This window comes from Puntigrus tetrazona, chromosome 18 (assembly GCF_018831695.1).
Source record: "Puntigrus tetrazona isolate hp1 chromosome 18, ASM1883169v1, whole genome shotgun sequence".
Taxonomy (NCBI): domain Eukaryota; kingdom Metazoa; phylum Chordata; class Actinopteri; order Cypriniformes; family Cyprinidae; genus Puntigrus; species Puntigrus tetrazona.
In genome coordinates this window covers 20,201,320-20,229,257 of record NC_056716.1, presented here as the reverse complement: position 1 = coordinate 20,229,257, position 27,938 = coordinate 20,201,320, and the positions used below count along the sequence as shown (strand labels likewise).

The window sequence follows — 27,938 nt, the reverse complement described above, 5'->3', positions numbered from 1 at the left end:
AACTTCTTGTCTCCCTGGATAAATCAAATGAATAACTTTATACTGTATGTAACTTCTTTAATTTTATTGGTGGTACAGTATTTATTAGGTATAGTTTCCAAACCTCATTCCATTCAATCTGATGATATAACAAATTCCAAAAATGTTTACATTTAGGCAATAATGTACCCCTACATAATTTCTTCATATAAAAGTTATTCAATTTATTACCTATAATTTTCACAGCATTAATACTTAACTGCTTAGTATATAAGGGGACAGACTCTAAATGTATATAGCCAGATAAAAGTTAAATAATGCCACTAGGAATGGCATCAAATACCACTGAAAACTCTTTAGCAGTTATAGGGATCTTACAATAATTAAGGAAATCACAGTAATTTAAAAAATGTCCATTACTGTCTCATCAAGATTATACCGTTATTATACAAGTTTCTCTAAAAAAAAGACATTTGTTGTTCCATATCACTGAATTAAGTTGTGCTTAAAGATGAGCATCCATAATAAACAAACCTGTTCATGAAAAGAAGAAAGTTTTATCGGAACCTCGTTAATATCAAAATCACACCTCAAATTTTTTTTTATATGCAACTTGCCAAATATAATCGAAGTCCGTCGTAGCGCCTGATCACGTGCGCCGTGACGTCACTGGCGAGCGTGTCCCCGCCCCCTTCAAGCCCGTGTTTTGACATCCTCGCATCAGCAGCACTCCGCGCATCTCTTCATGCGCGCTCTGGGCACGGAGGTGGAGGCGGAGGCGGGGGTCTCTCTCTCTCTCTCTCGGTTCAGCCATTTAAATATCAAGCCGTGCGACCGGTCAGGGGTACTGACACCAAGACGCCCCGCTCGGATCGGATCGTTTCTCGGCTTTTTCAAGAGGAGCGTCGCACCGGGATGTCGAGCCTCCTGGAGAACCCTCTGCAGGCGGTGCTCTACCTGAAGGAGCTCACCGCCATCGTGCAGAACCAGCAGAGTCTGATCCAGACCCAGCGATACCGGATAGACATACTCGAGCGCCGGCTGGAGGATCTAGCGGTTGAGAATCGGCAGCTCCGGGACTCCAGCAGCCATCACCGGCATCCTCCCCGCTATCATCCGCCTCCGCCCCCCCGGACCTCCAGCCTGCCCCGAGCCAGCAGAGCCGGGACGCCCCCGGTCCAAGCCCAGCAACAGCAGCAGCAGCAGCAGCAGCATCACTCCCCCCTGGACATGCAGCTCGTTCCTGCGGGACCCAGCAACGCCAGTCCGGACTCCGCTGATGAAGATGATAACGATGCTCAGGACCCCTGCTGTCGGTCCCTGGTCCCACAGACACCTGCCACCTTGTGCCGAGCTGTGGGACTCCCACGGGCGACTGAGTGAGTTCTCATCAGTCATCACACGCGTCCAACATATCAGCCTTTTTGTCTAGGAAAACACGAGATCGGTGAGGCAGATTACATGCGCCATCAGGATTACATAACAGAGGAATTTCACTCTCTATGTAGGCCACAGTGAATATGCAACCGCACATCAATAATTCCACGATCACACGAGCATGGTGACTTGTATTTATAAAATCTTTGGAGATTATGTGGGTTCGTAATCTATCGGCGCCTGAACGCGTGCGTGCGTGTTGCGTTCTAAAATTAAACGCTAAAATGGAAGAAAAACGATTATAGGTCAGCATTGGTTCAGCACATTCACTCCTTCCAGGGCGAAAGGTCTCGAGAAAGAGCTTTTTAATGCACCTGATTTAGAATGCGTTTTAAAAAGCACTTAAAACACTCATGCAAACACACACACACACACACACACACACACACACACACACACACACACAAGATTTATGCGTAAAGTGAGGCTTTAAGTGACATTCCCATAGTGCATGTGAAGTTGATCCGCCAGCTGGTATCTAATCCACAGTAAGGGAGAAAAAGAATGAGAGATTCAGAGAGAGAGAGAGTGTGTGTGTGTGTGTGTGTGTGTGTGTGTGTGTCGTCTATTACGACTGCTCATCTGCTTCAGTGCACATCTCATGCTGCATTTGTAGAGTACTCCCTCTGTGTGTGTGTGTGTGTGTGTGTGTGTGTGTGTGTGTGTGTGAACCCCACAAGCAAAACTAGAATGATACATTCCGCTCTGATTTGTTTAATGGTAGCATTACCTTATCCTTAAGGGGACAAACACTTAGTTCTGAGTCAGAGATTATATTACCTTGTTGTTTATTTGTTTCGTATATGACAGAATACAGTTTAGTTGTACCGGAAGCGTGAGATGCTCATCACCAATCAGTTTTAGGGCCCAATTACGCTCCTGCACGCAGCTCATTAAAGTTAATCTCACATCGCTATCATCGGGGTGTCTGGTTATGACAGGTATATTTTGAGACTGTTGCATCTTTATTAGCGAGTGAGGCAGAGTGTTTGCAATAGAAAATGAAAACGAACATATACGAACATATGCCAAAAATGAACGTATGCCAAAAAACGTACTCACCCTCAGGCCATCCGAGTTGTAGATGAGAACATTTGGAGCTATTTAGCGTTACATTGCTTGCTCGCCAGTTAAGTCTTTGCAGTGAATGGGTGCCGTCGGAATGAGGGTCTGAATAGTTGATAAAGTCATCACAATATTTTACATTTTTCACATTTTTACTTTAAACCATTGCTTCTGGATGAAACGCTAGTACTTTATGCATAATATAATTTTCTCCAGTGAAGAATAAAGAGAAATATGCACAGATAAAAAGCGAAAATAACCTAAATTACATGCCGATGTGAAAGGACAAGATGGGATGGACTTTTTTTCACTGGTTGAAGTGTAAACGTAAATTAAGGGCTGGTATTTTGGATCTATTAATTAAAGTTATATATGTATCTGTCGACACCTTAATGTCGTTCCAAACTGGCGTTCTTCGGTCAAACCTAAAACAAAAACACTTAAAAGTAGTGACACTTTTTTTTAAGCAAATAAGCTGCTGGGAATTATACATACAAAACAAAATATTATATCAATAATGAATATTACACAGTAATCACAATAGCGGGACTGCGAGGAAGTGATATGTAAATACGATTATATTAATAGCACTTCACGTTCTCATGCTATGCTGGAGAGAGAAGCAACGTATTTGATGTGCTGTCAGCAAATGAGGCTCAAAGAAAAATCACCCTGAGCTTTGAGTTCACCTGGACTCCTAAATGAGAGGCCGAAGTGTTTAAACTGTTAGCGAATTAAAATAAATCATTAAGGAGATGAGGATTTCTGAAAGAATTGCGACGGCTCCAAAACTTCATTTAAGTTATTTAGAGGCTAGCGGTTCCTAATTGGTGTGTAAACCTTAAACTGCATGTATGTGGCTCAGTTTATTAGTCTATATTGAAACGGATGGAAATTTTATATGCAATCAAAATACATATATATATAATTACAGAGATTTCTATAGCATAGGTGATTCTTAACTGGGTTTGCTTCAGAATCCAGACTAAGTAAACTCAAACAGTATTTATGCATACATTTTATATATATATATATATATATATATATATATATATATATATATATATATATATATATATATATATATATATATACATACATACATATATATATATATATATATATATATATATATATATATATATATATATATATATATATATATATATATATATATTTATATTACATTTATGCATAAATACTGTTTGAGTGTACTAACTACCAGTTGAGAATCACCTATGCTATAGAAACCTCTGTAAGTGTTGAAAGAACACAACTGAAGTATTGCATTGCATTGCATTTAATTGCAGTCATATGGATTTAAACCTTTTACAGGAGCCAGACCGTCCTGCACCAGTTCTGCTGTCCCGCACCAGAGGCCCCAGAGGGAGACTCCCTAAGCTGCTCTAGGTGAGAACGACATCTAAAGCCAACCAGAAGAGAATTAGTCTTTTCTCTACATGCCAAACGAACAAAATGAACAATATGAGCACGTGATGCAGTAAGGAGAGTGTGAATCTACTTGTTTACCGCAGCTGTCTGCATTGGTTAAGTTTTCCATTCTTGTACGGTAGTGGTTTTCTGTTTGCGGTCCCTGTTCTCTTGGCCCGAGGCATTCTGGGTGATGGGATTCAAGCTAGCGGAGTGTAAGCGTGTGTGTGTGTTTGTGAGAAAGAGAGTTAGTGCATGCTGCAGGTGTAGTTTAACCCTCATCCGTCCTCTGTCTGATAGACTGGAAAACTCTCGGCATGGATAAGCACCGTCACTCAGGTGGAGAGAGAGTCTGTGTGTGTGTGTGTGTGTGTGTGAATGTGGCAGTTCTGCACTATTTTGGGAACTTCAAACCATCTGAGCTTTGTTGACTGCATATTTTATGTTGCCAACAAAATCAAGTCTTAAAAGCTCCTCTTAATTAAACAGGATAACTGCGGTAACTGTGAACAAAGTCCGAACAGCAAAAAAATGTGAAGAAAATTGCAAAATTGGAAGAAATCATGACCTCATCTTTGCAGCAAACTGATAAAGTGGAAAGAGCTCATTATTTTTTGACTCTCACAGAAAGCTCTGGATCGTATTTTTTAATTTTTTTGCGGTGAACAATAAAGAGGAGCTTTATATTTGCAGGGAATCTATTCTAATTTTGTGCCAATTATGTCCTGAATGGTTGAAAAAGGGCAGAAAAGGAACGGAGGTATCAAGATAAGCATGCAGCCTGAATGTATTTTGTTTCTCACCTGTAATTCAATGTGAAAAGTATTTTGTTAATTTGATACTGGCTGTAAAAATACAGAGATAGTATTCCTGTATAACAGGATGCCTGTATAATTTAAAACTTAGAACATATATTTAATTAAGCGATGTGATGTTATACACCAATACACCAAACAACTGAAATATGCATTTTACCCATAAATTAAAATAAATGTGATCCATTTTGTAGGGTTTTCACCATACATTTATTAGTAATACAAATAATTTACATACCAAATTTACATATAATGGAATGTTAAAGTTTACAATTTAAGTACAATTTTTTGACAGCATATAGTTATAGTAAAAAAATTCTGTTCTATTCAGTTCAAATATGCTGTTCTGATCTGTTCTGTTGCATTACACTCTATTTGGTTCTTTTCTAATAATTTTGACATCTATAATAATGTCAATATTTTCTGTTGGATTCTGTTCTGTTCAATTCAGAAATGATGTATTGTGTTACACTTGCTTTGCTTCAATCAATTCAAACATGTTCTTATATTTTGTCATGTAGGGTCTTTTGGGAATATCCTACAATTTTTCCACCATAAATGTTATTAGTAATTTTCATAACATACAAAAAACATTGTACATTTTACAGTATTGTAAAAATAAGAATGTTGAACTTACATTTTTCACAGTAGATATTGTAGAAATGACTGTGGTTTTCTATAGGAATTACATTACATGCAAAATATTACACACAATGTCCTGTTAAACAACCGATTTTTATAAATTGCCACAATTAAGTATTTTTACTGTAACATTTTTACAGTATTTTCTCATTGAAATGACATGATTTACGGTGCAGAAATCCTTTTTTAGTGTTTTTAGCATCTATGTGGTTGTGGTTGCTAGGCTATTCTTTGGGTTAGTTTGTGGGGATATCTGGAGCTGCTTCAGGAGCGAACTGAAGTTTAATCACTAACCGTAAGCCAGAGTAAGCAGCGCTAATGAAGTTTTACTGATGTTTTATCGATGAACGGGAGAGAGCAGTTTAATTTTTGCGAAAGCCTATCGTGATTGTTTGCCAGTTATTTCCCAAATGAACAGGAAAGGGTTTTGGTGCGGTAGTTTCTCACCTTTTATTTGCACAGAGGGACTGCCTGGGTTTCTGCTCGACGTTGAAACCTGTCGTTCACAATCAGTTTTTTAACAGCTTGAGAGCATAGTTATTGAGGCATAACACAGGAAATGACATCATCGCACGCTCTCTCTCATATGAAGAGCTACAGTATATCACATTTCAGTTTGGGTTGTCAGATCGATTGCGCAGCGACCTAATGATCTGTGGTGACCGTGCGCTCCGGCGTCTGTTTTCACTCTCTTTTAAGGTTCTGCTGCATTTGTTGTCGTTCCTCAGAGGCGAGCAGCACTCGGCGCATGAAAGATGGAAAGCCCTGCTCTCCGCTCCTCGTGTATGAGTGCTTACAGAGCTTAAGTGGCCTTTACTCCAGGGTAGCAGCTAATGTGCTGACAGTGAATGCAGTCAGCAGCGTGCCTGTGCGCGTTGTAAACCCATGTCTACACCGAGAGAGAACCTGGAGAAAATGGAAACGGGCTTGAGCCGCGTTGTTAAGCAGGAGAACCGTACTTTGTGACATCTCTCATGATTTAAACATCTGCTTTCCACTCACAAATGCTTTTTCATGAACTCGACATAAGAGGAAAATGGCTTTGTCATGTATGGGGTTACGTAAGATTGTGTGGGGTGCCAAATTTAGTCTTAGATTTAGTTTTTGGGTTTTGGAATTTATATAAAAACATTTCTAAATTTACTCTTTGAGTTAACAAATAGTTTTTTTTATTTCATAGAATATTCAGAGGCACTGTTTTTCATACAATATATATGTATGTATATATATATATATATATATATATATATATATATATATATATATACATATATATATATATATATATATATGTGTGTGTGTGTATATATATATATATATATATATATATATATATATATATATATATATATATATATATATATATATATATATATATATAAATATTATATATTGTGATGTTATATGATGATATATATATATATATATAAAAATTATTCTGCTCTGTCCTGCTCTATTCTATTCTGTTATATTTGGTTCAATTCAATTCAAATATGTTGTTATATTCAGTTCTATTCTATTCAAATATCTTGCTTTCACAATTTTTTTGGTTCTATGGTTTTTTGGTTAAATGCTGTTCTGTTTTATTACATTTTGTAATATTCTATTCAGTTTAAATAAGTTGTTCTATTCCGTTGTATTCTACTCCATTCTGTTCTATTCAAATATATATGAAGGGTTTATTTGCAAAAACAGATAACTCTTGTTTTTATCATTTTCGAAATGTTTTTGGGTTAATTAGTCGTACTTTTTAGTTATAAAAATAACTTAACTGCAGTTTGAGATTAATTAGCATCCACAATGAAAAAACATGATTTTTGAAAATTGTTAAAAACTGAGTTACGTTTTTCAGATATACATATAAATACGCACACACTTTATATATGATCTACTTATGTAATAATTGCATAAAAATATATAAGATAAAATTATAGAAAGTGATTTAAGCATGAAACTAGTTTTCGTTTTTGTCTCTTTCAATGAGTAGTTTAAAAAAAAACAAAAAATGAATAACGGTATTTTATTTTAGTTTAATTTAATTTTTGCTGTCACACTCAATGAGCTGATTCCGACAATTAAATGATGATTTGGAAAGATGATCTGAAACCTTCGCTTGATTACCTCATTTTCCATTAAGACTGCGTCAAATTCTGAAATCTGTGAAAGCCTGCATGTAGTAATTAAGCAGAGTTAATTAGTCTTGAGTGCGCACTGGGTTCTGATCAGTCTAGATTAAAAGACGGTGAATCTGGGTCAGCCACTGCTCACTTGTGTCATTTGAAACCGCAGCTCGATTCCTGCTGCAGGAGAAGAACAGAAAGATGAGAAAAAAGACGCTCAGCATGACGCGCCGCCCTGCTCACATCCTCCAGAATATGAGCTCTCTCCCGATCTCAAACAAAAACAGGTAGGACCCAACGGACGCGCATCTGAGTAAAACGTGCAACAGAGCGTGAAACGATAAGCTCGTTTCGTGTCTATACATTTACCTGCAGATCGAGGAACTGGAGCAGAAGTACGGCGGTCCTCTGATTTCCCGGCGAGCGGCCTGTAAGATCCAGACGGCGTTTCGTCAGTACCAGCTCAGTAAGAACTTCCAGAAGATCCGGAACTCTGTTCTGGAGAGTGGCATCCCACGGCGCATGTCTGTGCGCAGGGTCCGGGTTCAGAGGGACGGGTTCTCTGCTGAACGGGCGCTGATGGAGGGATGTTCACTCATGGGCATCCCCCTCACACACTCCACCTCACTGCCTGTGAGCACTACGACCACACTCACACACCTGGAGGACACCTTCAGCGAACAGGTACAGGTACACCAGCTACTTATCTATTCTGCGTTCAAGTACACAAACCATCCGTTCTATTTGTGCTGTTTTATAGTTTGATTTTATTTATTCTGTTCTGTTTATTCGGTTCAAAGATGTTTTTGTATTCCACTCTAGTCTATTCAAATGATTATTTTCTCTTGCATTCTATCCTGTTTTATATCATTTTATTCTGTATTATTCAGTTCAGATATGCTGTTCTAATCTGTTCTATTCAAATATGTTGTTCTGTTCTATTGTATTCCATTCTATTTGTTTTTTTCATGTTAATCTATTCTATTCTATTCTATTCAAATATGATGTATTCTGTTATATTTGTTTCTATTTAATTAAATTCAGTTAACATATAATCTTATGCTATGTAACCTATTCTGTTCTATTCAAATATCATGTTCTGCTCTGTTTTATTTTTTCTATTTGGTTTAAATATGTTATTTTGTGTTCTGTTATATTTTATTCTGCTCTGTCCTGCTCTATTCTATTCTGTTATATTTGGTTCTATTCAATTCAATTCAAATATGTTGTTATATTCAGTTCTATTCTATTCAAATATCTTGCTTTCACAATTTTTTTGGTTCTATGGTTTTTTGGTTAAATGCTGTTCTGTTTTATTACATTTTGTAATATTCTATTCAGTTTAAATAAGTTGTTCTATTCCGTTGTATTCTACTCCATTCTGTTCTATTCAAATATGGTGGTTGATTCTATTCTATTCTATTCTATTCTATTCTAGTCAAGTCAAATATGTTGTCTATTATATACTCTTCTAACCTGTACTGTATGCTGTTCTAGACCGTTCTGTTTTATTCCCATTTGCTTTTCTATTCTATTCTATATTGTATTCTACTCCATTCTGTTCTATTCAAATATGGTGGTTGATTCAGTTATTTCTATTCTATTCTATTCTATTCTATTCTATTCTATTCTAAGTCAAATATGTTGTCTATTATATTCTCTTCTAACCTCTACTGTATGTTGTTCTAGACCGTTCTATATTATTCACATTTGCTATTCTATTCTATTCTATTCTATACTCCCTGCTAGGTTCAGTCATTAGCGCGGTCTATTGACGAGGCTCTGAGCAGCTGGAGTTCTGTTCGAGACGGTGACGGAGAGAAGTCCACTGTGGCCCCTCCTTCTGGATCCCATTCCGAGGGGCTCTTGATGGACCACGGTGCCCTACAGGATGCCACGCAGAGCGGCTGTGGGGAGGGCATACCCCGCAGCGCCAGTAAACTCATGATGGCTTTCAGGGACGTGACTGTTCAAATTGACAACCACAACTTTCGCCTCTCCTCCTCAATGCTGGAGTCAGTTTCTCTTGGTAACGGCGTAGCCAAGGAGACCAGCTCAGAACCCCAAACGGGAGGACAGAAAGCAGGCCAGTCGGCATCGTCGGTCACGGCAGAGCCTGAGTTTCCAGCTCCACCCCCCAGTGAGGAGGAGAAAGAGAACCAACAGCCAACCGGAACGGACGAACTGACAGCAGGGGCGGGACTGGAGGGGAAACAGACCAATCAGATTGCTCCTGAGACGGCAGAAAACAGCTCGGAGCCCATCAGTAGCAGCAGCACCTCGACATCAGCATGTGAGACGATGATTCTGTCTCTGCCCCGCCCACACTGTCAGGACACGCCCTGTGGCACGCTGTCTACAGATATTGCACGCAAACGCCTTTACCGCATTGGACTCAACCTCTTCAATGTGTGAGTACAAAGGTTAAAAGTCAAATGTTTTCACTGAAAGTGGCTTTTTTTGGTGTGTTACAGGTTTTGTCATATTTGAAAGTTTTAGATGTTCCCCAAAGACAGTCATCATTATTTACACTTTTTACAATGTACAAATAAAGCATACTAAATCTAGTGCTATTTGTATAAATCTTATTTTTTTATTCTAGTGGTTTTTTTCGTTCCTTTGACATTTAGTCTTTTCTGTTTTCCTATATAGTTTTATTTCGATTTCAATTTTAGTCATTTTTTCAATTGAATAGTTACTCTGACTCTTGATCTGTGTCTTGATTTTTAAATTCCAATTCAATTATTGAATATGAATACGAGGATGCATGATATTTAACTGGAAATGCAAAGTTTGTAGAAGTAAACTTTAAATTGGGTTTTCCAAAAACTAGATTGAAAGTTCTGAAAGAAGGGTTTTTAGGCCTTACAAACAAGCATAATGTATAGTGTTATAGCATTGTTTAAATTACTAATCCTAAAGAAAAGAGCTTTTGTTTGGGGGTCAGTTTGACCATGACTAAAGAGTTGAGTGCATTTTCATTATACTTGCTGTCATATATACATATATAGACTGACAAAAACACACAATTACTCATGTATTCATACACACATACTCATACACACGTACACATATTATACTCCCTCAGGGGTGATTGTGAGGCTCTTTCTCTGCTCTATTTTGTGTGTGCAGCTCTTTCAGGCACACACACACACACACACACACACACAAGCAGAATAAAGCCAATCCTCAGAGGCTTCAGAGTGCATCAGCACTCAATTGAAATCTCAGATCAGATTTACTTTGACATGCTTGACGTGAGTAGCACCACGGTTGCCATGGTAACCAGGTGATCCATCCGCACACACACACACACACACACACACACACACACACACACACGGTTTTACTCAGGCTGTGACTAAGTAAGGGACATTGTTTTTAGGTTTATGTTTATTTTAAGGTTTCTGTGTGGATATATGTGGGAATTTAGTTTTTTCGGCTACTTCTTCACAATGAGTAAGTGGCGTGTAGCTTGTTTAGAGTGCTGCACGCGTGTGTGTGTGTGTGTGTGAGTGTGTGTGGGCACACTGCATGTGCACTCGCCTGTATAAGGCCGGATATGACCTGTGAGGATGTTCGGCGTGGTAGAAATAATGCACAACTCAGTGATGTCATCTCGGAGTCCAATACTAAAGAAACGTAGGAACTGACAAATAAAAAGAAAGAAATATCAGTATGTTTTATAAATAATAATTAATAATGTAAAGTAATCATTTAAAACAACTGTAATATTTTGTATAAAGCTGAATGATCAGCATTATTACTCCAGTCTTCAGTGTCACATGATCCTTCAGAAATCATTCTAATATAATGATTTGCTGCTTTTTATCAATATATAAAAATAGTTGCGCTGTGGTACTATTTTTCAGGATTTAAAGAAAATGTATTTGATTATTATTCATATAATTACTGCCACTTTAGATGCATCTTTGCTGAATAAAAGCATTAACTAATTAAAAAACTGTACTGGCCAAAGGCTTTTAAAGTGTAGTAATCACACATAAATATAAGCGGCTGCCTGTTTACATAGATGTTGTGATGCACATATGGACGAGTGCGTCTGTGGAACAGAATGTCTGCAAGATGTTTACTGACATGGAAAGAATAATCTGCATTTAAATACTGTATGCTCGTAGCTATGAATATCTCTCCTAACACACATATTCAGTATATATGTGAACCTGCGCACATGCACGCGGCCCTCATCTGGTTTTTCTGGAAACAATTCGTAACAACTTTCACAAGCTCAGACTAAATGCAAATGGTTTAATTTCTGCTCTCATTTTGAACAGAAACCAGCAGAAATTGGACGAAGCATTACACATTGCTTAGAGTATGCCATCGGTTTGAAATTATTATGATTTGTATGTTTATCAAATATAATCAAAACAGCAATACTGTGAAATATTATTACAAATTACAAAAAACATTTATTTTTTCAAAAACTCGTTGTGTAATGAACGTTATAATAAAGCGATAGCTCTATGAGAATTAATTGTCTCACCTACATCCTTCTTGATCTTCCTGCAGCAACCCAGACAAAGGCATCCAGTTCCTGATATCCAGGGGCTTTATTCCTGACACAGCTATCGGTGTGGCTCACTTCCTGTTGCAAAGGAAGGGCTTGAGTCGACAGATGATTGGCGAGTTCCTGGGGAACAGCAAGAGGCAGTTCAACAGAGACGTGTTGGAGTGAGTTGAGTCTTCATAATGTGCTGCAGTTTTCTTTGTATCACAATTAAAGAGACAATTACATATCCTCGATGAGGCAAAAATGTAGACCTAAGTCATGCAGAATTTATAATAACCCCTGAAAAATGTATGAATATTAACTAAATTAAAAAACGGCTCACTATAAATCAGAATGAGAATTATTGCTTGGTAAGATTACATAAATAGTCACAGTGTGTTTTGAATCTTCCAACGCACCGGAACAATAATAAATAATAAATAAATATGCAAACACAATAGACAAATGATGCATTAACATAACAGATACAATAGTATACAAATATAGTATACATGTATACTTTACAAAATTTCTATAGTAAAAAATTTTGTATGGTTTGATTAAATATACAATAAACGCTTAATGTTAAAATTTATTGTGGTTAATTTTTTACTGTGCTTATAACAAATGGTAATAATACATAACTCTTTAATGAAAAAAATGTTTCAACATAAATTACAATGTTTAAATATAAATGTAAACATTATAAACACAATAAACATACACACAGTATACACACACACACACATATATATATATATATATATATATATATATATATATATATATATATATATATATATATATATATATATACATATTTTAAGTTATTGTCAAGAATATGCATGTTTTTTTACAATGCAAAAAATGTAGGAACTGTCTTTGCCAGAAGGCCTAAATTTAAATTAGAAATTATTCTCGCAAATATTATTAAACTGAAGTATTAACTAACAAACCCTTAAACGATATATCTTTCATTTGAAAGAGAAACCTTAAGATTAGAGTTAATATGACTGCATTAGCTTCTATTAACCAACGTATGAATTAAAACCACGTATCCAGGATGGGGGTTATAATTTAAGAACCAACCACTGAAGGTAATAACGGCCCATTTTCATTTCTCACAGTGCTGGAGCCTCATAAATCGAGCTCTTAATTTAAACAGAGCACATTTCTGAGTTTTTACCTGGTCTCTCTCTCTCTTAGCTGTGTGGTGGATGAGATGGATTTCTCCATGCTGGAGCTGGATGAAGCCTTGAGGAAGTTTCAGGCTCATGTGCGAGTGCAGGGAGAAGCCCAAAAAGTCGAGAGACTCATTGAAGCATTCAGGTGAGGATCACAAACAGATGCAATTCTCCAGAATAACCGTGGTAGTTTTATCCATCGGGTGCAGAACATGGACTATAATGTTGTTCTGTCTTTCAGTCAGAGGTACTGTATGTGTAACCCTGATGTGGTGCAGCAGTTTCATAACCCCGACACCATCTTCATCCTGGCCTTCGCTATCGTTCTGCTGAACACAGACATGTACAGTCCCAACATCAAACCAGAGCGCAAGATGCTTCTGGAAGACTTCATACGCAACCTACGAGGTGTGTTTCTGTGTGCTGTTCATTAAAACCGGAGCCTGTTGGTGTTTTGAGGTCAGAGATCGGATATCTGATTTTTAAATCTCGCCAATTTTAATCAGCTTTCCATCTTCATGTTTAAATTTGCATTTTTTTTCATATCAAAAGAGACATTTTGATTATCTCCTAGGAGCGTAGGCGTGTGTGTGTGTGTGTGTGTGTCTTGGATGGATTCCTGGTCTCTGATCAAATAGTTTTTGATCTATTGCCTACTTTCCGCAGATATAACAAACACATACGATGTAAGAGAGACGCACTTTAAAGGGAGATGTAAAGACATGGGGACTGGAACAAAATCAGAGCGCGCTATTAGTCGAGCTCTGGTTTATGATGGGACTTTTCCAATCCTCACTTTAGATAAACAGCACTGTGACACTTCTGCTTTTTATGTGAGCTTATAATGCAATAAAAATATTACAGTTCAGGTAATTCCTAGCTCCAAATTGTGGGAGATTAGCTTGCGATTTTGAGAAAAACTATTTATAATATTGGTTACATTACGACTTTTTTCCTACATTTATGTTTCACAATTAATAAGTCGAAAGAACGAGATATGAACTAGTAATTAGAGTTTATAGTACTGACTTTTTATTATCAGTTTACATTTTTGCAATTAATAACTCACAATTCTGAGGGAAAAAGTCAGAATTAAGTTTAGAACTCACATTTGCAAGATATGAAAAATTCTAAAAATTCTATTCTTGTTATAAAATTCTTATTTTTCAGAATTCTTAGATTTCTGACTTTTTACATTTTGTAGTAACTCTGAGGAAAATGTCATCTGAATTATGAGACAGAAGTGAGGAAAAATATCAGAATTCTGTAATTTAAAAAAGGGTCTTTTTTACTTTTACTTTTAAAAGATTTATTCTGTGGTTTTCCACAGCTTCTCCAAATGCTTTGGTTTTCCCCAAACTTAAACTATATTCATGCATCAGGTTTTAAATCAGTCTAAGGGATTAAAGAACTAAATTCACCTTCAGGAGTGGACGATGGTGCAGATATTCCACGGGAGATGCTTGCCGGGATTTACGAGCGGATTCAGCTGAGGGAGCTGCGCTCCAACGAGGATCACGTGACTTACGTTACCAGAGTGGAGCAAAGCATTCTCGGAATGAAGACGGTGAGTCAGTTCTCCACCAATTATACACAAAGGTCATGTAAATGTGAGAAGTGCATCACCTTTCGGTTCAGTTTGCGCTTGTTACAGGTTTGAAAAGGTGATTAGAGACAGTGAGATGTCTGACCGAACAACTGGCTTCTCAACATTACATTTATTAATGGGCGTTACTATCACTCATACTGGTAGAATGATTTTAACAACCTCTAACGTTAAGTACCTAAGAACTCTATGATTCAGTTTTCTTCGGTTTTAGGGAATTATTATTAATATATATTGTCAAAGATGAGATGAGTTAATTATTCGCTCAGCAATTAGACTACACTTGTTGCGCTGTATGCTTTTGATTCGCTAAAAAGTACCGGCTAATAAGGGTCATTTGTTTGTGAATTAGACAATAATGGTTACTATGAATGGTTTTGATTTCTTAAAACGCCTCATAAGAATCATTTATTCCAGAATCAGGCGACAGCAGTTACGCTTTATGTTTTTAATTTACTAAAAAAGTAATCTCATAAGAATCATTTGTTTCAGATTCAGAAAACACAGCTGTATGTATTCTAAATAGTATTCTAATTTCTATCATTTGCAATTGAACCCCAAAACAATTCTAAAATCCTACCGTTCTATTTAACGAAATAATAATTCACAAAGGTAAACAATATAAGTTTCATACGCAAGTCTAAAGGTCTTTGCACGATCTGAAATTTGAATCTGAATTTTTCCCACTTAAAAAATGAATAATCGGTCACGAAAAGGTACAGATCAGGTAAGATTTTCTGCATTTTCACATCCGTTATAAGTATTTTTATAGATATGATAAAAAATAAGAAAATTTTCGAACTCGGTGTGCAAGGTCCTTCAAGCTTAAAATAAGTTTCAACTTTTATTACCCGAAAACTTCTGCACGTCTCACGTTTGATTAACATGATGAGGTAAAAATAAACTTTGCTCAAAGCGAAAACAAGTGAAATTCACATTACTGTTTCTGGTCATTAATTTTTCCCACCTCTCTATGCTAACAGCTGTGTGAATAAATTTATCAGTGCGTGAGCGATTAAAAACAGGAGACTTGAGACTAAAACTGCTCATTAGTCCGGTGCTATAATTTCTGATTTCACACGACAGCGCTGCAAAACCTTCTACCTCCATATGAAATATTAATTCCATTCTTCAGCCCATACTGCACCAGAGATCCCTCTTTTCATTTCCTGCGCTGATGGAAACTGCATCCTCTGAATTGAATCGGCCGATATTTGATCTCTTTCTCTCCTCCTCAGATCCTGTCGGTTCCTCACCGTAGGCTGGTGTGCTGCAGTCGACTCTACGAGGTCACTGATGTGAATAAACCACAGAAACAGGCCTCACATCAGAGGGAGGTGTTCCTCTTCAATGACCTGATAGTGGTGAGAGACAAGCGTGTTCATACATGAAAACATATCCAAACATGCTGTACAACTGAAAATAAAAAAAATGTGTTTTGTTTCGTGATGTTAGATCCTCAAACTATGCCCTAAGAAGAAGAGTGCTGCCACGTACACGTTCTGCAAGGCCATGGGCTTACTGGGAATGCAGTTTCATCTCTTTGAGAATGAGTGTAAGAATACATAAATATATATATATTACTGTATGAATAAATCTGGTACAGAATGTAGTGTAGTTATTAGTTATAGTTAAAAGAGTTGCATGACCATAAAACTACTGCCAAAAAAAAAAAAAAAAAATATATATATATATATATATATATATATATATATATATATACACACACACACACACACACACACCTTACATCTGGTTGCTTCTAAAGAGTGTAAGTCCAATATTAAAATATGCACATTTTTCTGTTTGTTAGTTTTTAAACCCAAATTCAGATGTATACATGTTTTTTTTTAACTATACAAATAAATATGATATCTTATACTAATAATATCCATAATGCCTTCAAAATAGAAAAGTGAGGTTTTTGATAATATCAGCATAAATTAATTATAATATTTAGTAACATTGATTAAAGACAACATCAATGTAAAAATACATTTTATCAAAAAATATTCAAAGCAAAGAAAAATTATGAAGCTATTTAGATAACATCTCCACACAATCAGTCAGTGAACCTATAGATTATTATTTCTCAGTAATCTTCACAAAAGAATGTTTTACTATGAAGCGTATATGCTGCCATTATTATGTAGTCAAAATCATTATTATCTTATAGTTTTTTTTAAAGAACTTTGCAGAGCAGGTCTCAGTATTTGCATTGTCATACGCGCAGTGTTTTCTGTCACAGATTACCCTCACGGAATCACGATATTGTCTCCGTTCTCATCGGAGAAGAAGCAGGTGGTGAGTTTCTGTTCTCAGAGCGCCGAGGAGCTGCTCAAGTTTGTAGAGGACCTGAGAGAGAGCATCGCAGAGGTGGCAGAGATGGAGCAAATACGGATCGAGTGTGAGCGGCTTTTTCGTGTTCTAATTTTCTCGTGTTCACGCGCTTTAGGATAGTGATAGTTGCATTAACTAATTAATTAAACTAATTAACTAAAATGAGTCTAACAAAAAAATTCTGTGTTTCTGGATGTCCATGTTGTGTCTGAAAAAATCCCACAGACTAGACTTTTGGTCCATTAAGAAACTACCCTAGCAACACCCAAGTAAAAACATAGCAACATGCTGCAAAGCATTTTCAGTTTAATATCATTGGAAAAGAATACTGTATATAATGCACCAGTGCATGCTTTCCTCATTTTAAGTTGCTTGTTAGCGCTATAAATAATTGAAGCATTGTTTATTCAATTTTAACTCATTATAATTACCTAAAGGTTACTTTAAAATATAATGAATTCTCTATATTCCTCTGTGGTTTGAATGCCGCGGTTGTGCTGTGGCCGTCATTAAAGTGAATTATGTATGCGGTTCTCAGGGGAACTGGAAAGACAACAGGTTGTGAGAAATCAAACTAACAAGAACGGCACACAACTAGACATCCACGCTGGACCCAGTTCTGCTTCAGGTACACACTCAGAAACTCACCCGCGCTACACACAGCACTATGCCTGTTTTTGATGTCTTGTGTGTTTGTGTGGCTTGCAGGGGATGATTTTTATGAGAAAACGGGAAGCAATACGGTAGAGGTTTGTATCAGCAAATCGTGAGTGCAGTGCAAAATGATGTTCAGATTCTGTGTGCATGTGTGCAGCGTTCTCCAAAAGTTGGGAACGCCCGAGGCGAAGTGGGGTTTTGGATAATATCAGCATAAATGTTTACGGTGTGTTTAGAAGTTGTGGCTCAAACTGTGACAGTATGTTTTACTAAAAGAACTGTTCACCCGAAAATCCTAATTCGCTGAAAATGTACTCACCCTCAGGCCATCCAAGATGTAGATGAGCTTGTTTCTTCATCAACAAATTTAGAGGGATTTAGGGTTGAAATCGCTTGGATCTTCTGCAGTGAATGGGTGCCGTCAAAAAAGACGAATCCGTGCAACTCCAGTCCATCCATTATTGCCTTCTGAAGAGAAAAGCTGTTTGGTCGTAAGAAACAAATCCATCATTAGGACTTAATACCGATATGAATCTATACGTGAAGCCAAGGTGTGCTGACCCAGTAAACTTCAAAAAGAAACTATGATGTAAAATAATAGTTATAATACTTTAAAGATGTAATATGTGAGATTGACGGATAGCAGTAGATGGGTCCTCCCATTTCATTTCACATTTCAGAGTAGAATTACTGGCTATAGCATTATTTTTTAGGGAAATAGTTATGTAAAGTACTTTATTTTTTGGCTTCAGAAGAGTCAAAAACGTACATACAGCTCTTTGATTGCATTTGGACCAAAATGTTGGGTATTTATGCTGATATTGTACCATTTTAAAGCTAAAGGTGCTTTCAAATTTTTGGTGAACGATGTAGGTGGTGACGGCACGTATGTAGTCTTTATAGTTATCATCACTATCTCCTTGCAGAATCAGAGATAACCTCCCCACCGGCCTCAAACTCCCAGCCCTTTACCCCTGACCCCTGAACTCCCTCTGACCCCGCTGTCCTTCAGAATGGAGACGCCCGCCCTCGGTGTCTTCACTGCAATCACACACCGCTGGTGTAGAGCAGTAACAGCGCTGCCACCCCCCAGAAAACACCATCCACCGCCCCTCGTTGTGATCTGTAATCTATGGCCTCTCACTCGGCTTTTGCTGACTGCTGTTTTAATGCTGCATACAGCTGCTGTTGTTGTGGGGTGAAATTCTTTATACGTAAAAAAATAACATATATATATATATATATATATATATATATATATATATATATATATATATATATATCATTTGCCTTTGAAGGACTCTGTTGTGATAGCAATGAAATGGCATTGCAATGAAATGCACAAATTTATATCCTGTGCACACAGGTGTACACTATCGTTAAAAAAATTGGGGTCAGTATGATTTTGAAAAAATAAATACTTTAAGTATAAAATACTTTAAAGACTTTTATTGAGTATAGATCAAACGTGACAGCAAAAACATTTATAGTGTTACTAAAGAAAGTAGAAGAAAATGGTTAAAAGAACAGTCTAATATGCATATCTGCATACTATAATAATTTCTATAAGCTCGGTTTTTCCAAGTTTTTTTTCTCCATTCTGTCACAGATGGAGTTTTGGTTCCTTGCCGCTGTCGCCTCTGGCTTGCTTAGTTGGGGACACTTTACACAGACGTTCTCTGCATTTAATAAAAATGAAGTGATTAATCTTGTCATTATACATTACTATCACTCTATTCTCCTATTTGATACTGTCCAGTGCTTTGACACAATCTGTATCGTTAATCGCGCTATAAAAATGACTAAAGACTGCAGTAATGATGCTAAAAATTAAGTTTGCCATCACAGGAATAAATTGCATTTTACAATATATTTAAATCGAAAATAGATACTTTAAATTAGAATAATATTTCAGAAATGTACTGCATTTTTGATCAAATAAATGCAGTTTTTTAATTAGCACCTTTGAATGATAGTGTAAATTAGATCGCAGAATAAAAATGCCTAAAATGACTTGACTACCAGAGAGGATAAATGTTATTGCTTGTGGAATAACAAAGATAAGATGTGCAGTGCACGTCCAGAAACACCACTGGCAATAGTTTCAATAGCTCTTGCCCTGGAAGTCATTAAAATTCAGATACTTCATTAAAAAGAGCTGAATTGAAAGGACCGGGCTGTGGTTACTGTGGACAGACAGGCTACACGAATGCACTTTCACGAGATGCCAAACACATAACACGTATACACATGCAAACAAGGTCTATCAAGACAAGGTGCAAATTACCCAGCATGCAATAAGGACCCTCGCTGCCAAGCGTCTAGGCCCTCGAGGGGCACTTTAATGCTTCTTACAGATGGATAAAAATATAACAGCCTGATTAGCAGCGCAGTAATAAAAAGAAATGCATAACATAGCAGTTAATTATCCAAATCACGGCAGTTTAAGAAGGAAGTCAGCGTCGCCCGTTTTCATCCACTCCGACCGCGCTGTATGTATGTAGTCATGCTGTGTTTTACCTGCATGCTACGGCAGATTTTTAGATCTTGTTTTATCGCTAGCTAAACTAAATCAAATTAAAAGAAGAAATAAATGAAAGTTAATTTTTGGAGAAAATAAAATCTGCCATTGCATTGAGTTTTATCATTTATAATAATGAAATATTGTAAAAGAATGTAACATTATTACTTTTAGCATTATGGGATATCTTTCGAAATAATATTAGAAAAATATTATTAGATACATTTAAAAATACTTATTTTAATGTAATTATATATATATTTTTTTTATGTCCATTACAGTGTTGAGAGAGTGTGAGTGGAAACATATGTTCAAATACTCCATTTAATGTCAAAGAAATAAATGTTTTTTTTTCCAAGTCGTGCAATTTTCTGCTTGGATGTAGTAAAACGCCTACAAATGTAGCAGAAAACATCCATCTGGGTCATGTTTGCATTTTCTTTTTTCACTGGCCATTAATTCTAACCTTAAAATCAGGATTAGGTGTAAAAGAATGTCATCAGAATCGTACACGAAAATTGGCTGACGATTGAGCAGACAGTTGTAACCTGGCACAGAGGAACACCGGAATCACGTCTTTGAAGCAGTTTTTCTGCCGAAGTGATAATACAGACACATATGGCTGTCAAAAGCAAAAATGCAGCAAAACGTGAAAGCATGACGTGCCAGAGCAAAACAGCTAGTATTTTTGTAATCAGCAGCTTAAAATTATCAAGAAACAATTACTGGGTTTCATTCAGTAAATATGATGCACGGTGGTGTTATTTATATACTATTACAGTACTTATTAAAGGAACAATTCGATCCCTTATTTTACTCACCCCCAAGCCATCCTAGGTGTATATGACTTCTTCTTTCAGATGAATACAATCAGTGTTTTCTCAAAATGTATCTTGTCTAGTTCAAGCTTGGTAATGCTGGTGGATAGTGGCCATGATTTTGAAGTGATTTGAGTTATATTTTTAAAATATTAAGAAATATTAAGGTTGCAAAAACCCATCCATCTGCTTTAGAAGACGTGTTAATTCCCTGAAGGTGTATAGGTTATTTTCACAACGGATGTATCTGACTTTGTGGAGCTTCAAAATCATGGCCACCATCCACCAGCATGATCAAGCCTGGAAGAGCCAGGATCAATTTTGAAAAAACTCTGAAAGAAGAAAGTCATATGGATGGCTTGGTGGGATGAGTAAAATATGGGATAATTTTCATTTTTGGGTGAACTATTCCTTTAATATTTAAATTTTAAGTTTTCACCCACTCCGACCGCGCTGTATGCATGCATGTATGTATTTGTGTCGTGTTTTGCCGCCTGCATGCTCTGTGGCATGGCCTTGTCGTGTGTTTCCGCACCAGAGGGCCGTGAGAGTGCAGCAGGCCAGGCTGATAACGCTTCCTGCTTCTGGCTGTTTCTAAACTAGGTGTCAATTCACAACAGGCTCCAAACGTACCAACTCAGCTCTCCTCTGGCCCCACCCAGCGCTCAGCAACACCTGGCCGTCCTGCCTAGCCCCGCCCCCGGCTCCGCCCTCACCATCTCCCCCGACACCCTGATCCAGTGCCAGCAGATCGTCAAGGTGATCGTCGTGGACTCTGCTGGGCGTGGCCACGTGGAGGCGTTCCTCAGCCACAACCCCGCCCATCGCCTCATCCAGTCGGCCGTCTCCACGCCCACCAGGTCACGGGAGGCAGGCAATCAGCAGCAGCAGCCACCCCTCCCTCCCCCGCCGCCTCCTTATCATCACCCGCATCAGTTCTGCCCCCCGACCCCTCCGCCTCCACGCCACCTGCTGAGCCAGCGCAGGTACTCCAGCGGGACGCGCAGCCTAGTCTGAACACACACAGATCAGTTTACAGCTCTTAAAGAGACGCTTCGCCTAAAAAGAACATTCTGTCTTTATTTAATCAGCTTCATGTTACTCCAAACCCATTTGTGACCCGGGAACACAAAACCAGTCATAAGGGGGCAATGCTTTGAAATTAAGATTTAAACATCATCCGAAATCTAAATAAAAAGGCTTCCATTGATGCAACATTTGACAACCTTTAAAAGGTGTCCAAACTTTAATGAAAAATTAAGTTTTGATATATTAATGGTAGGACACTTACAAAATACCTTCAGGGAACATGATCTATATACCATATATCTTAATGATTTTTTGGCATAAAAGAAAAAAAATATAATTTTGACCCATACATACATACATTTACTTATGACTACTTATGACTGGTCATGAATACATTTTTTTCAGAACAAAACATTTTGAATAATTTCCACACAGATTTTTTCAATACAAAGACCATTTATAGTTAAAAATACACTATAAAAAGCACAATTAAATGCAGTCTGTACAATTCACGGGCTCTGAAGTCCTCCGAAGCCATATGTAATTTATGTCCATAAAATGTATGTTTAGTGGAATACTAAAATTACTTATATTTAGATTCATTCATTATTTTTAAAGAAATGAGATGAAAAACCCTGCCTAGTGCATTAAGACCAAATATACTTGTCTAAGTCCTAACTTAATATTTTATTCAGTTCAAGTAAATTTATTTGTTTTCATTATAAGATGTTTTATCTGTAAAGTAAATAAAAAAATAATTAATATCAGGATATTTATTAAGTGTTATTTGGCCAATGTTATATTGTATACGCTATTATAATGTTTATTCATATTTTACATTTTTAGTTTAGGTTTTATTCATTTCGTTACGTGCTTTTGTCATTTTTTAATATCCTATTTATCTTAAATATTAGTTTTAGTAATATTAGCACTTTAAGTCTGTCTAGCTAAACTCTATTTCACTATCCAATATTCGCATTTTATGTTTTAACCTGATTTAATTCATTAAAGATTTTTCATAGGTTTATCAACGTGTATCAACATTCCTCAAACATTTGTTTTTGTTCTGTGAGAAAAAAAAATGACCGCGTTCGGATGTAAAGCAACATGAAGTCGAATAAACCATGACAGAATTTTCATATTTACGTGAACTACTGCTTTAAAACTTAACTGTCATGTACACTCTTTCCGAAGACACAAAAATAGCACAAGCAGCCCAATCTGAACTGTCAGGCTCACGTTGCTCAAAAGAAGCTACACTTAGAGTTGTTAGGTCCTCATGGCCTTAAAGTGTGTATTTAAAGTGAGTAGATGTATAGTATTTTTTTAAGAGGGATCTTTTCTCGTGTGCTCACCATGTCCCCCGTATTCAAATGAAATGTTTATATATTTTGATTTCTCCTTAAACACCCATGTCGTGCGTTGCCCCGAACTGACCTAACAGTAGATGGACGTAGTGTAGAGGGAGTGCCGTGAAGATGAAGTTGTTTCTACACACCACCATAAAATAACGTTTGAAATTATATAAATGTTCACCTCGTGTTTTGTACGGAAATAGAAAACCACCACCCTCTTTCAAAGGTCTTACCTGTTAAAGCCTGAAAACGTAATCCAATTCCAGTATCTGGATATAAATCGCTCCTCGCAGCGATTCTGAAAAAACAAATGCAAAAAGTGAAATAACTAGGTTAGAAAAGAGAACACCTCCTCGAGTTGGTTTAGATGCAGCAAAAAACAATTCGCACCCATAAGTCATTGCGGTACGCATTCCCGAACTAAACAAAAGCAACCGACTGTATCGGGAGGCGGATCATGTGACATCTACCGCACATTTGCATAAATTAAGCTCAACTTTGCTCTTTATTCAAATTGCCAACTCCCACTGAAAATGAACGACTTTGTTGCTGCAAATCAAACCGCGCTTTAGGGAATTATTCCAGCTCTGCTGTGGATGTCCTCAACCAACGGTTTCGGGGAAGAAATTTAGGTCAGGACGTGGCCACTAAAGAATTTCTAACTTCCGAGATAAAAGCTGCAGATTTTGTCTGTATTTGGCATCATCTGCTTACTTTCTTATCCTGTCAAGAGCCCAAGTGTCAGCTGCTGAGAAATTTAGGACGCTGCCATCCTGTGTGGAGGAAGCGCTTGATCTTGAGAGCCGTGCACCTTATACCTAATGAGGATGTTGACTGAGCTCCATAAACCCTTTAAAACGTTTGGATACCCGGCTCCTGACTTGTGCCTTCTCATAAAAGTATCCTAATGTCCTTCAAAAGCACATTTTGGCCCAATGTGAACTGCTAATCTAACCCATTTTCATATAGTACTTACTAGAAATTTCTACACTTACGTTATCGTCCACAAATTCTGATCGGTTAAACCTAACCGGTGTTTTCACCAACAAAATGTTTATATAATAACTTTTGTTTACAACAGTGACAAACATTTTCTTGCATCCCGCTTGCAAGTGTTAAATTGTTTTCATTCAGATAGTCAGAAATATTTCATATGATACATTCACGCTTAATAAGTCAATATTTGTGAATGAGTAGAAAATAAATGAATAGTTCACCCAAAAACATTGCCAAATTATGAGGACATCCAAAGATGTATCCAAAAAGGTTTTTTTTAATCATCAGAACGGATACAGAGAAATTTAGCATTGCTGTACATCACTTGCTCGCCAGTGAATGGGTGCCGTCAGAACGAGAGTCCAAACAGCTGATAAACACAGTAATCCACAAGTAACCCACATCATTCCAGTCTTATCACTTAACATCAAGGCTGTGTGTTTGTATGAAACAAACCCATCATTTAATCTATAATGTTGATTTCGCCGAAGAAAAGGTTCAGGTCTGAATCAGAGAAACACGCAGAGATCGGGCTGCGTAGGTGGATTTTGATGTTAGACTTGTAACTTGTATTTTGGCCAAAGGTTTAAAGTCAAAAAGGCTTAAAATCGAAAAAAGATTCAAATCTAAAGTCTTCTCCAAATCTGTTCTGATGAAGAAAAACTCATCAGACGGATCTGAGGATGAGTACATTTTTAGCAGACGTCTTTCCTTCAAAGTTTTAATGCAATTAAAGTGTTTGCACATTCTCACTTTGCTAACTTTATACAGCATTTTGAAAGAGGGTGGTGGCGAGATTTAGTTTACCAACTAGAGCCAGGGGTCGGCTTTAACCCGGCTTATCGTCCCTGAATCAATCTTTTTATCGTGTCCGGTCCTATAGAGCGACTCTGTAGCGTGTTACTGTGATCAAGCCTGGTGCTCAGGTAGCTTCATGTGAAAACCAGGTGCATATCAAACCTCTGAGAAAATATCAAATGTTGTATACTACAAGGCTATGACTGATAAATTGTATATTTTAAAAAAAAAAAAAGATATCGCTTAAAATGTTTATTAAACTATTACGTTAAACTCTTTGGGGGAGAGAAAAAAAAAACAAGCTTTTGTGTTTTAAAATGATCTGGTGGATTACGTTTGTGTTTGCCAATTCATGTTTTCTGTACTGCATGTCATAAGAGATTCATGTTTATGTGCAGATATCTATCAAGAGCTTTTATCAGGAGTATATCTAAGATGTACGACACTAATATTTACGTTTCAGTTTCCTTCGTTTGGTTTCGGATCACAAAACTAGTTTTTATTTGCGAGTATCTACATATCTGTTTTTTCAAGGCATTATTGGAAATGATGTCATTCTGTGCATAGACACGGAAATTACAGAAAAGCAGCAAAAAAATGTATTTATAAATCTATTTATTCATACAGAGTAGGAGAATGAAAAGCTTTATTGTATAGTTTGCACAGCTGTTTATTCACTACGTTCTTTTCTTTGTGCGCACCTGCTCTGACGTGTCGGTGGGGCCGTTCAGTTCACGTACGCTCCTCTAACGAACACCGCGTCGAGCCAGAAGCCGTTCATTTGCTAGATTAAATTAGTACGTAGCGGCGTATTTGTTTGCAAGAACATAGCGACGCATTTAATCCCAGCAAGGGGCCGTATTCTGACTGTGAAGTTGTGAAACTGCACTGCATTTTTGCTAAAAATGCGCCATGAACTCCATCCTCGAGCTTCTCGACTTCGACTCCCAGAAGTTTATTTCAAAAAACAGAAGATAAAAGTATCTACCTGAAAAGGAAATGCTGAATTTCATGTATAATTTCGCAAAATATGGCCTTGTGATGGTCAAAGAAGTGGTCCCGTCTAAAAGGTTTTTACGATCTATATTTGTATTGAGCACTATTATGAAGTTTTATATAGTGTAAAGACACTTGATACATTCACATTCATATCCTGTATATGCAATGTCACTTAATCATATCTCAACAATCATTAAACGTGCGGAAAATAGAATAGAACCTGTGTTTGTGTGTTTCAGTACCAGAGGGCTTAAATATCACAATGGCAATAAACACAGCATTCAGCAGGCTGTTATATAATATAGTTAATCTATTGTTCGGCTAGACGTTCTCAAACACTATTGACCGGATCTGTTAAATGCGACTGGCATATTGATTAAACTTGACATCCAATGTTGTGTTGACTCACAAATCAGTACCAATTATAAACATTAGCATTTATTGACACGAACAAACATGAACAACTCCATTTATAAGTTAGAGAGGTTGGAGTTGCATCAGTGTTCCATGAATGACAAAATTGCCACCCAATAAGCAATTTAAGCAAATTATGAAAAAATAAAAACATATATAAAGACTCTAAATTTTTCTTTTGCATTTTAATTAGTTTTATATACACACACACACATATATATATATATATATATATATATATATATATATATATATATATATATATATATATATATATATATATATATATATATATATACACACACATATATATATATATATATATATATATATATATATATATATATACATATATACATATACATATACATTGTGTATATACATTGTGTGTGTGTATATATATATATATATATATATATATATATATATATATATATATATATATATATATATATGCTCTAATGTTTATTATCTAAATTATTTATTTACTTTTTGGTAAAAATAAAGCAACAGATAATCATTTGAATAATTGGTTTTAAATTGTAATAATGTTTAACCATAATGCTGTTTAAAAAAAAAAAAATAAAAAAATATTTATTGTTATTGTCAAATAAATGCACCTATGGTAAGCATATTAGAAAAGAAAAAGAAAAAGCTACTGACCCCAAACTTATGACACTTATAAACCAGCTTATACTGTATATATCCCTGACCTCATATCAGTTCAATTCTATAATAAATACTTTCTGGAAGAACATTTTTGTTTCTGCACTTGTATACCTAACTACACTTCTCATTCATAATAAAACCATAGTTAGACACAATCTCCCATGGTTTATTGCTTTGTTTAAACATCCCCTACCTGAATGTTCCTATCAAGCAGGACCTCGTGTTCTTCCAGCGTTTTCCCTTTGTTTTCGGCTGAAAGCTTCGGTGCTGCTCTCCAGGGTCCTGAATAGCTGCTTTCACACTGGATGCCGTCTCACTCTTCAAAGCATCCCCACAGAGAATGACAGTCCGTGCACTCTTGGGTGCTCGTGAATGCCAATGAATATGAGCTCCTGTAACGAGTTCAACAATCAGATATTTTGAAAACCTTATGTTAACGATTTTTTTTTTTCTGACTACACAATTTCTATAAATTTAACCATTTTAAATTTAACCAAATGTAACCTGACAGAGACAGAGAGAGAGAGAGTGAAAGGGAGAGAGAGAGAGA

At 36.7% G+C, this 27,938-nt stretch overlaps 1 protein-coding gene and 1 long non-coding RNA gene across 5 annotated transcripts; one reads left to right on the top strand and one right to left on the bottom strand.

Annotated features, from left to right (window-relative positions):
- The first annotated feature begins 47 nt into the window (after positions 1–47).
- Positions 48–26,521, top strand: iqsec3b (IQ motif and Sec7 domain ArfGEF 3b). 4 transcript variants are annotated; one of them, XM_043265096.1, is made up of 15 exons: positions 48–1,358; positions 3,817–3,891; positions 7,659–7,776; positions 7,865–8,179; positions 9,239–9,900; positions 12,023–12,184; positions 13,209–13,331; positions 13,428–13,594; positions 14,614–14,753; positions 16,031–16,156; positions 16,248–16,347; positions 17,041–17,199; positions 17,671–17,760; positions 17,841–17,881; positions 21,749–21,955. In XM_043265096.1, exons 1-15 carry the CDS (start codon positions 895–897, stop codon positions 21,818–21,820), a joined length of 2,814 nt encoding a protein of 937 aa, XP_043121031.1. In that variant the 5' UTR covers positions 48–894; the 3' UTR covers positions 21,821–21,955. The 4 variants fall into 4 exon arrangements, with proteins under 4 accessions (XP_043121031.1, XP_043121032.1, XP_043121029.1 ...); XM_043265097.1 differs by lacking the exon at positions 21,749–21,955 and adding an exon at positions 18,716–18,999; XM_043265094.1 differs by having other exon boundaries at positions 52–1,358; positions 21,732–26,521.
- On the bottom strand, positions 4,674–7,954 carry LOC122363139. The gene is made up of 3 exons (XR_006253191.1): positions 7,859–7,954; positions 7,491–7,669; positions 4,674–6,275 (listed from the first exon to the last, which is right to left on the bottom strand). It is a non-coding gene; the product is annotated as an uncharacterized LOC122363139 (long non-coding RNA).
- Positions 26,522–27,938: the final 1,417 nt, after the last annotated feature.

Coding starts and splice junctions, on each gene's coding strand:
- iqsec3b (XM_043265094.1), top strand. CDS start 895: ATGTCGAGCCTCCTGGAGAACCCTCTGCAGGCGGTGCTCTACCTGAAG. Junction 13,332..13,427: donor AGACTCATTGAAGCATTCAG/GTGAGGATCACA, acceptor TCTGTCTTTCAG/TCAGAGGTACTGTATGTGTA. Junction 16,157..16,247: donor TCTTCAATGACCTGATAGTG/GTGAGAGACAAG, acceptor TCGTGATGTTAG/ATCCTCAAACTATGCCCTAA.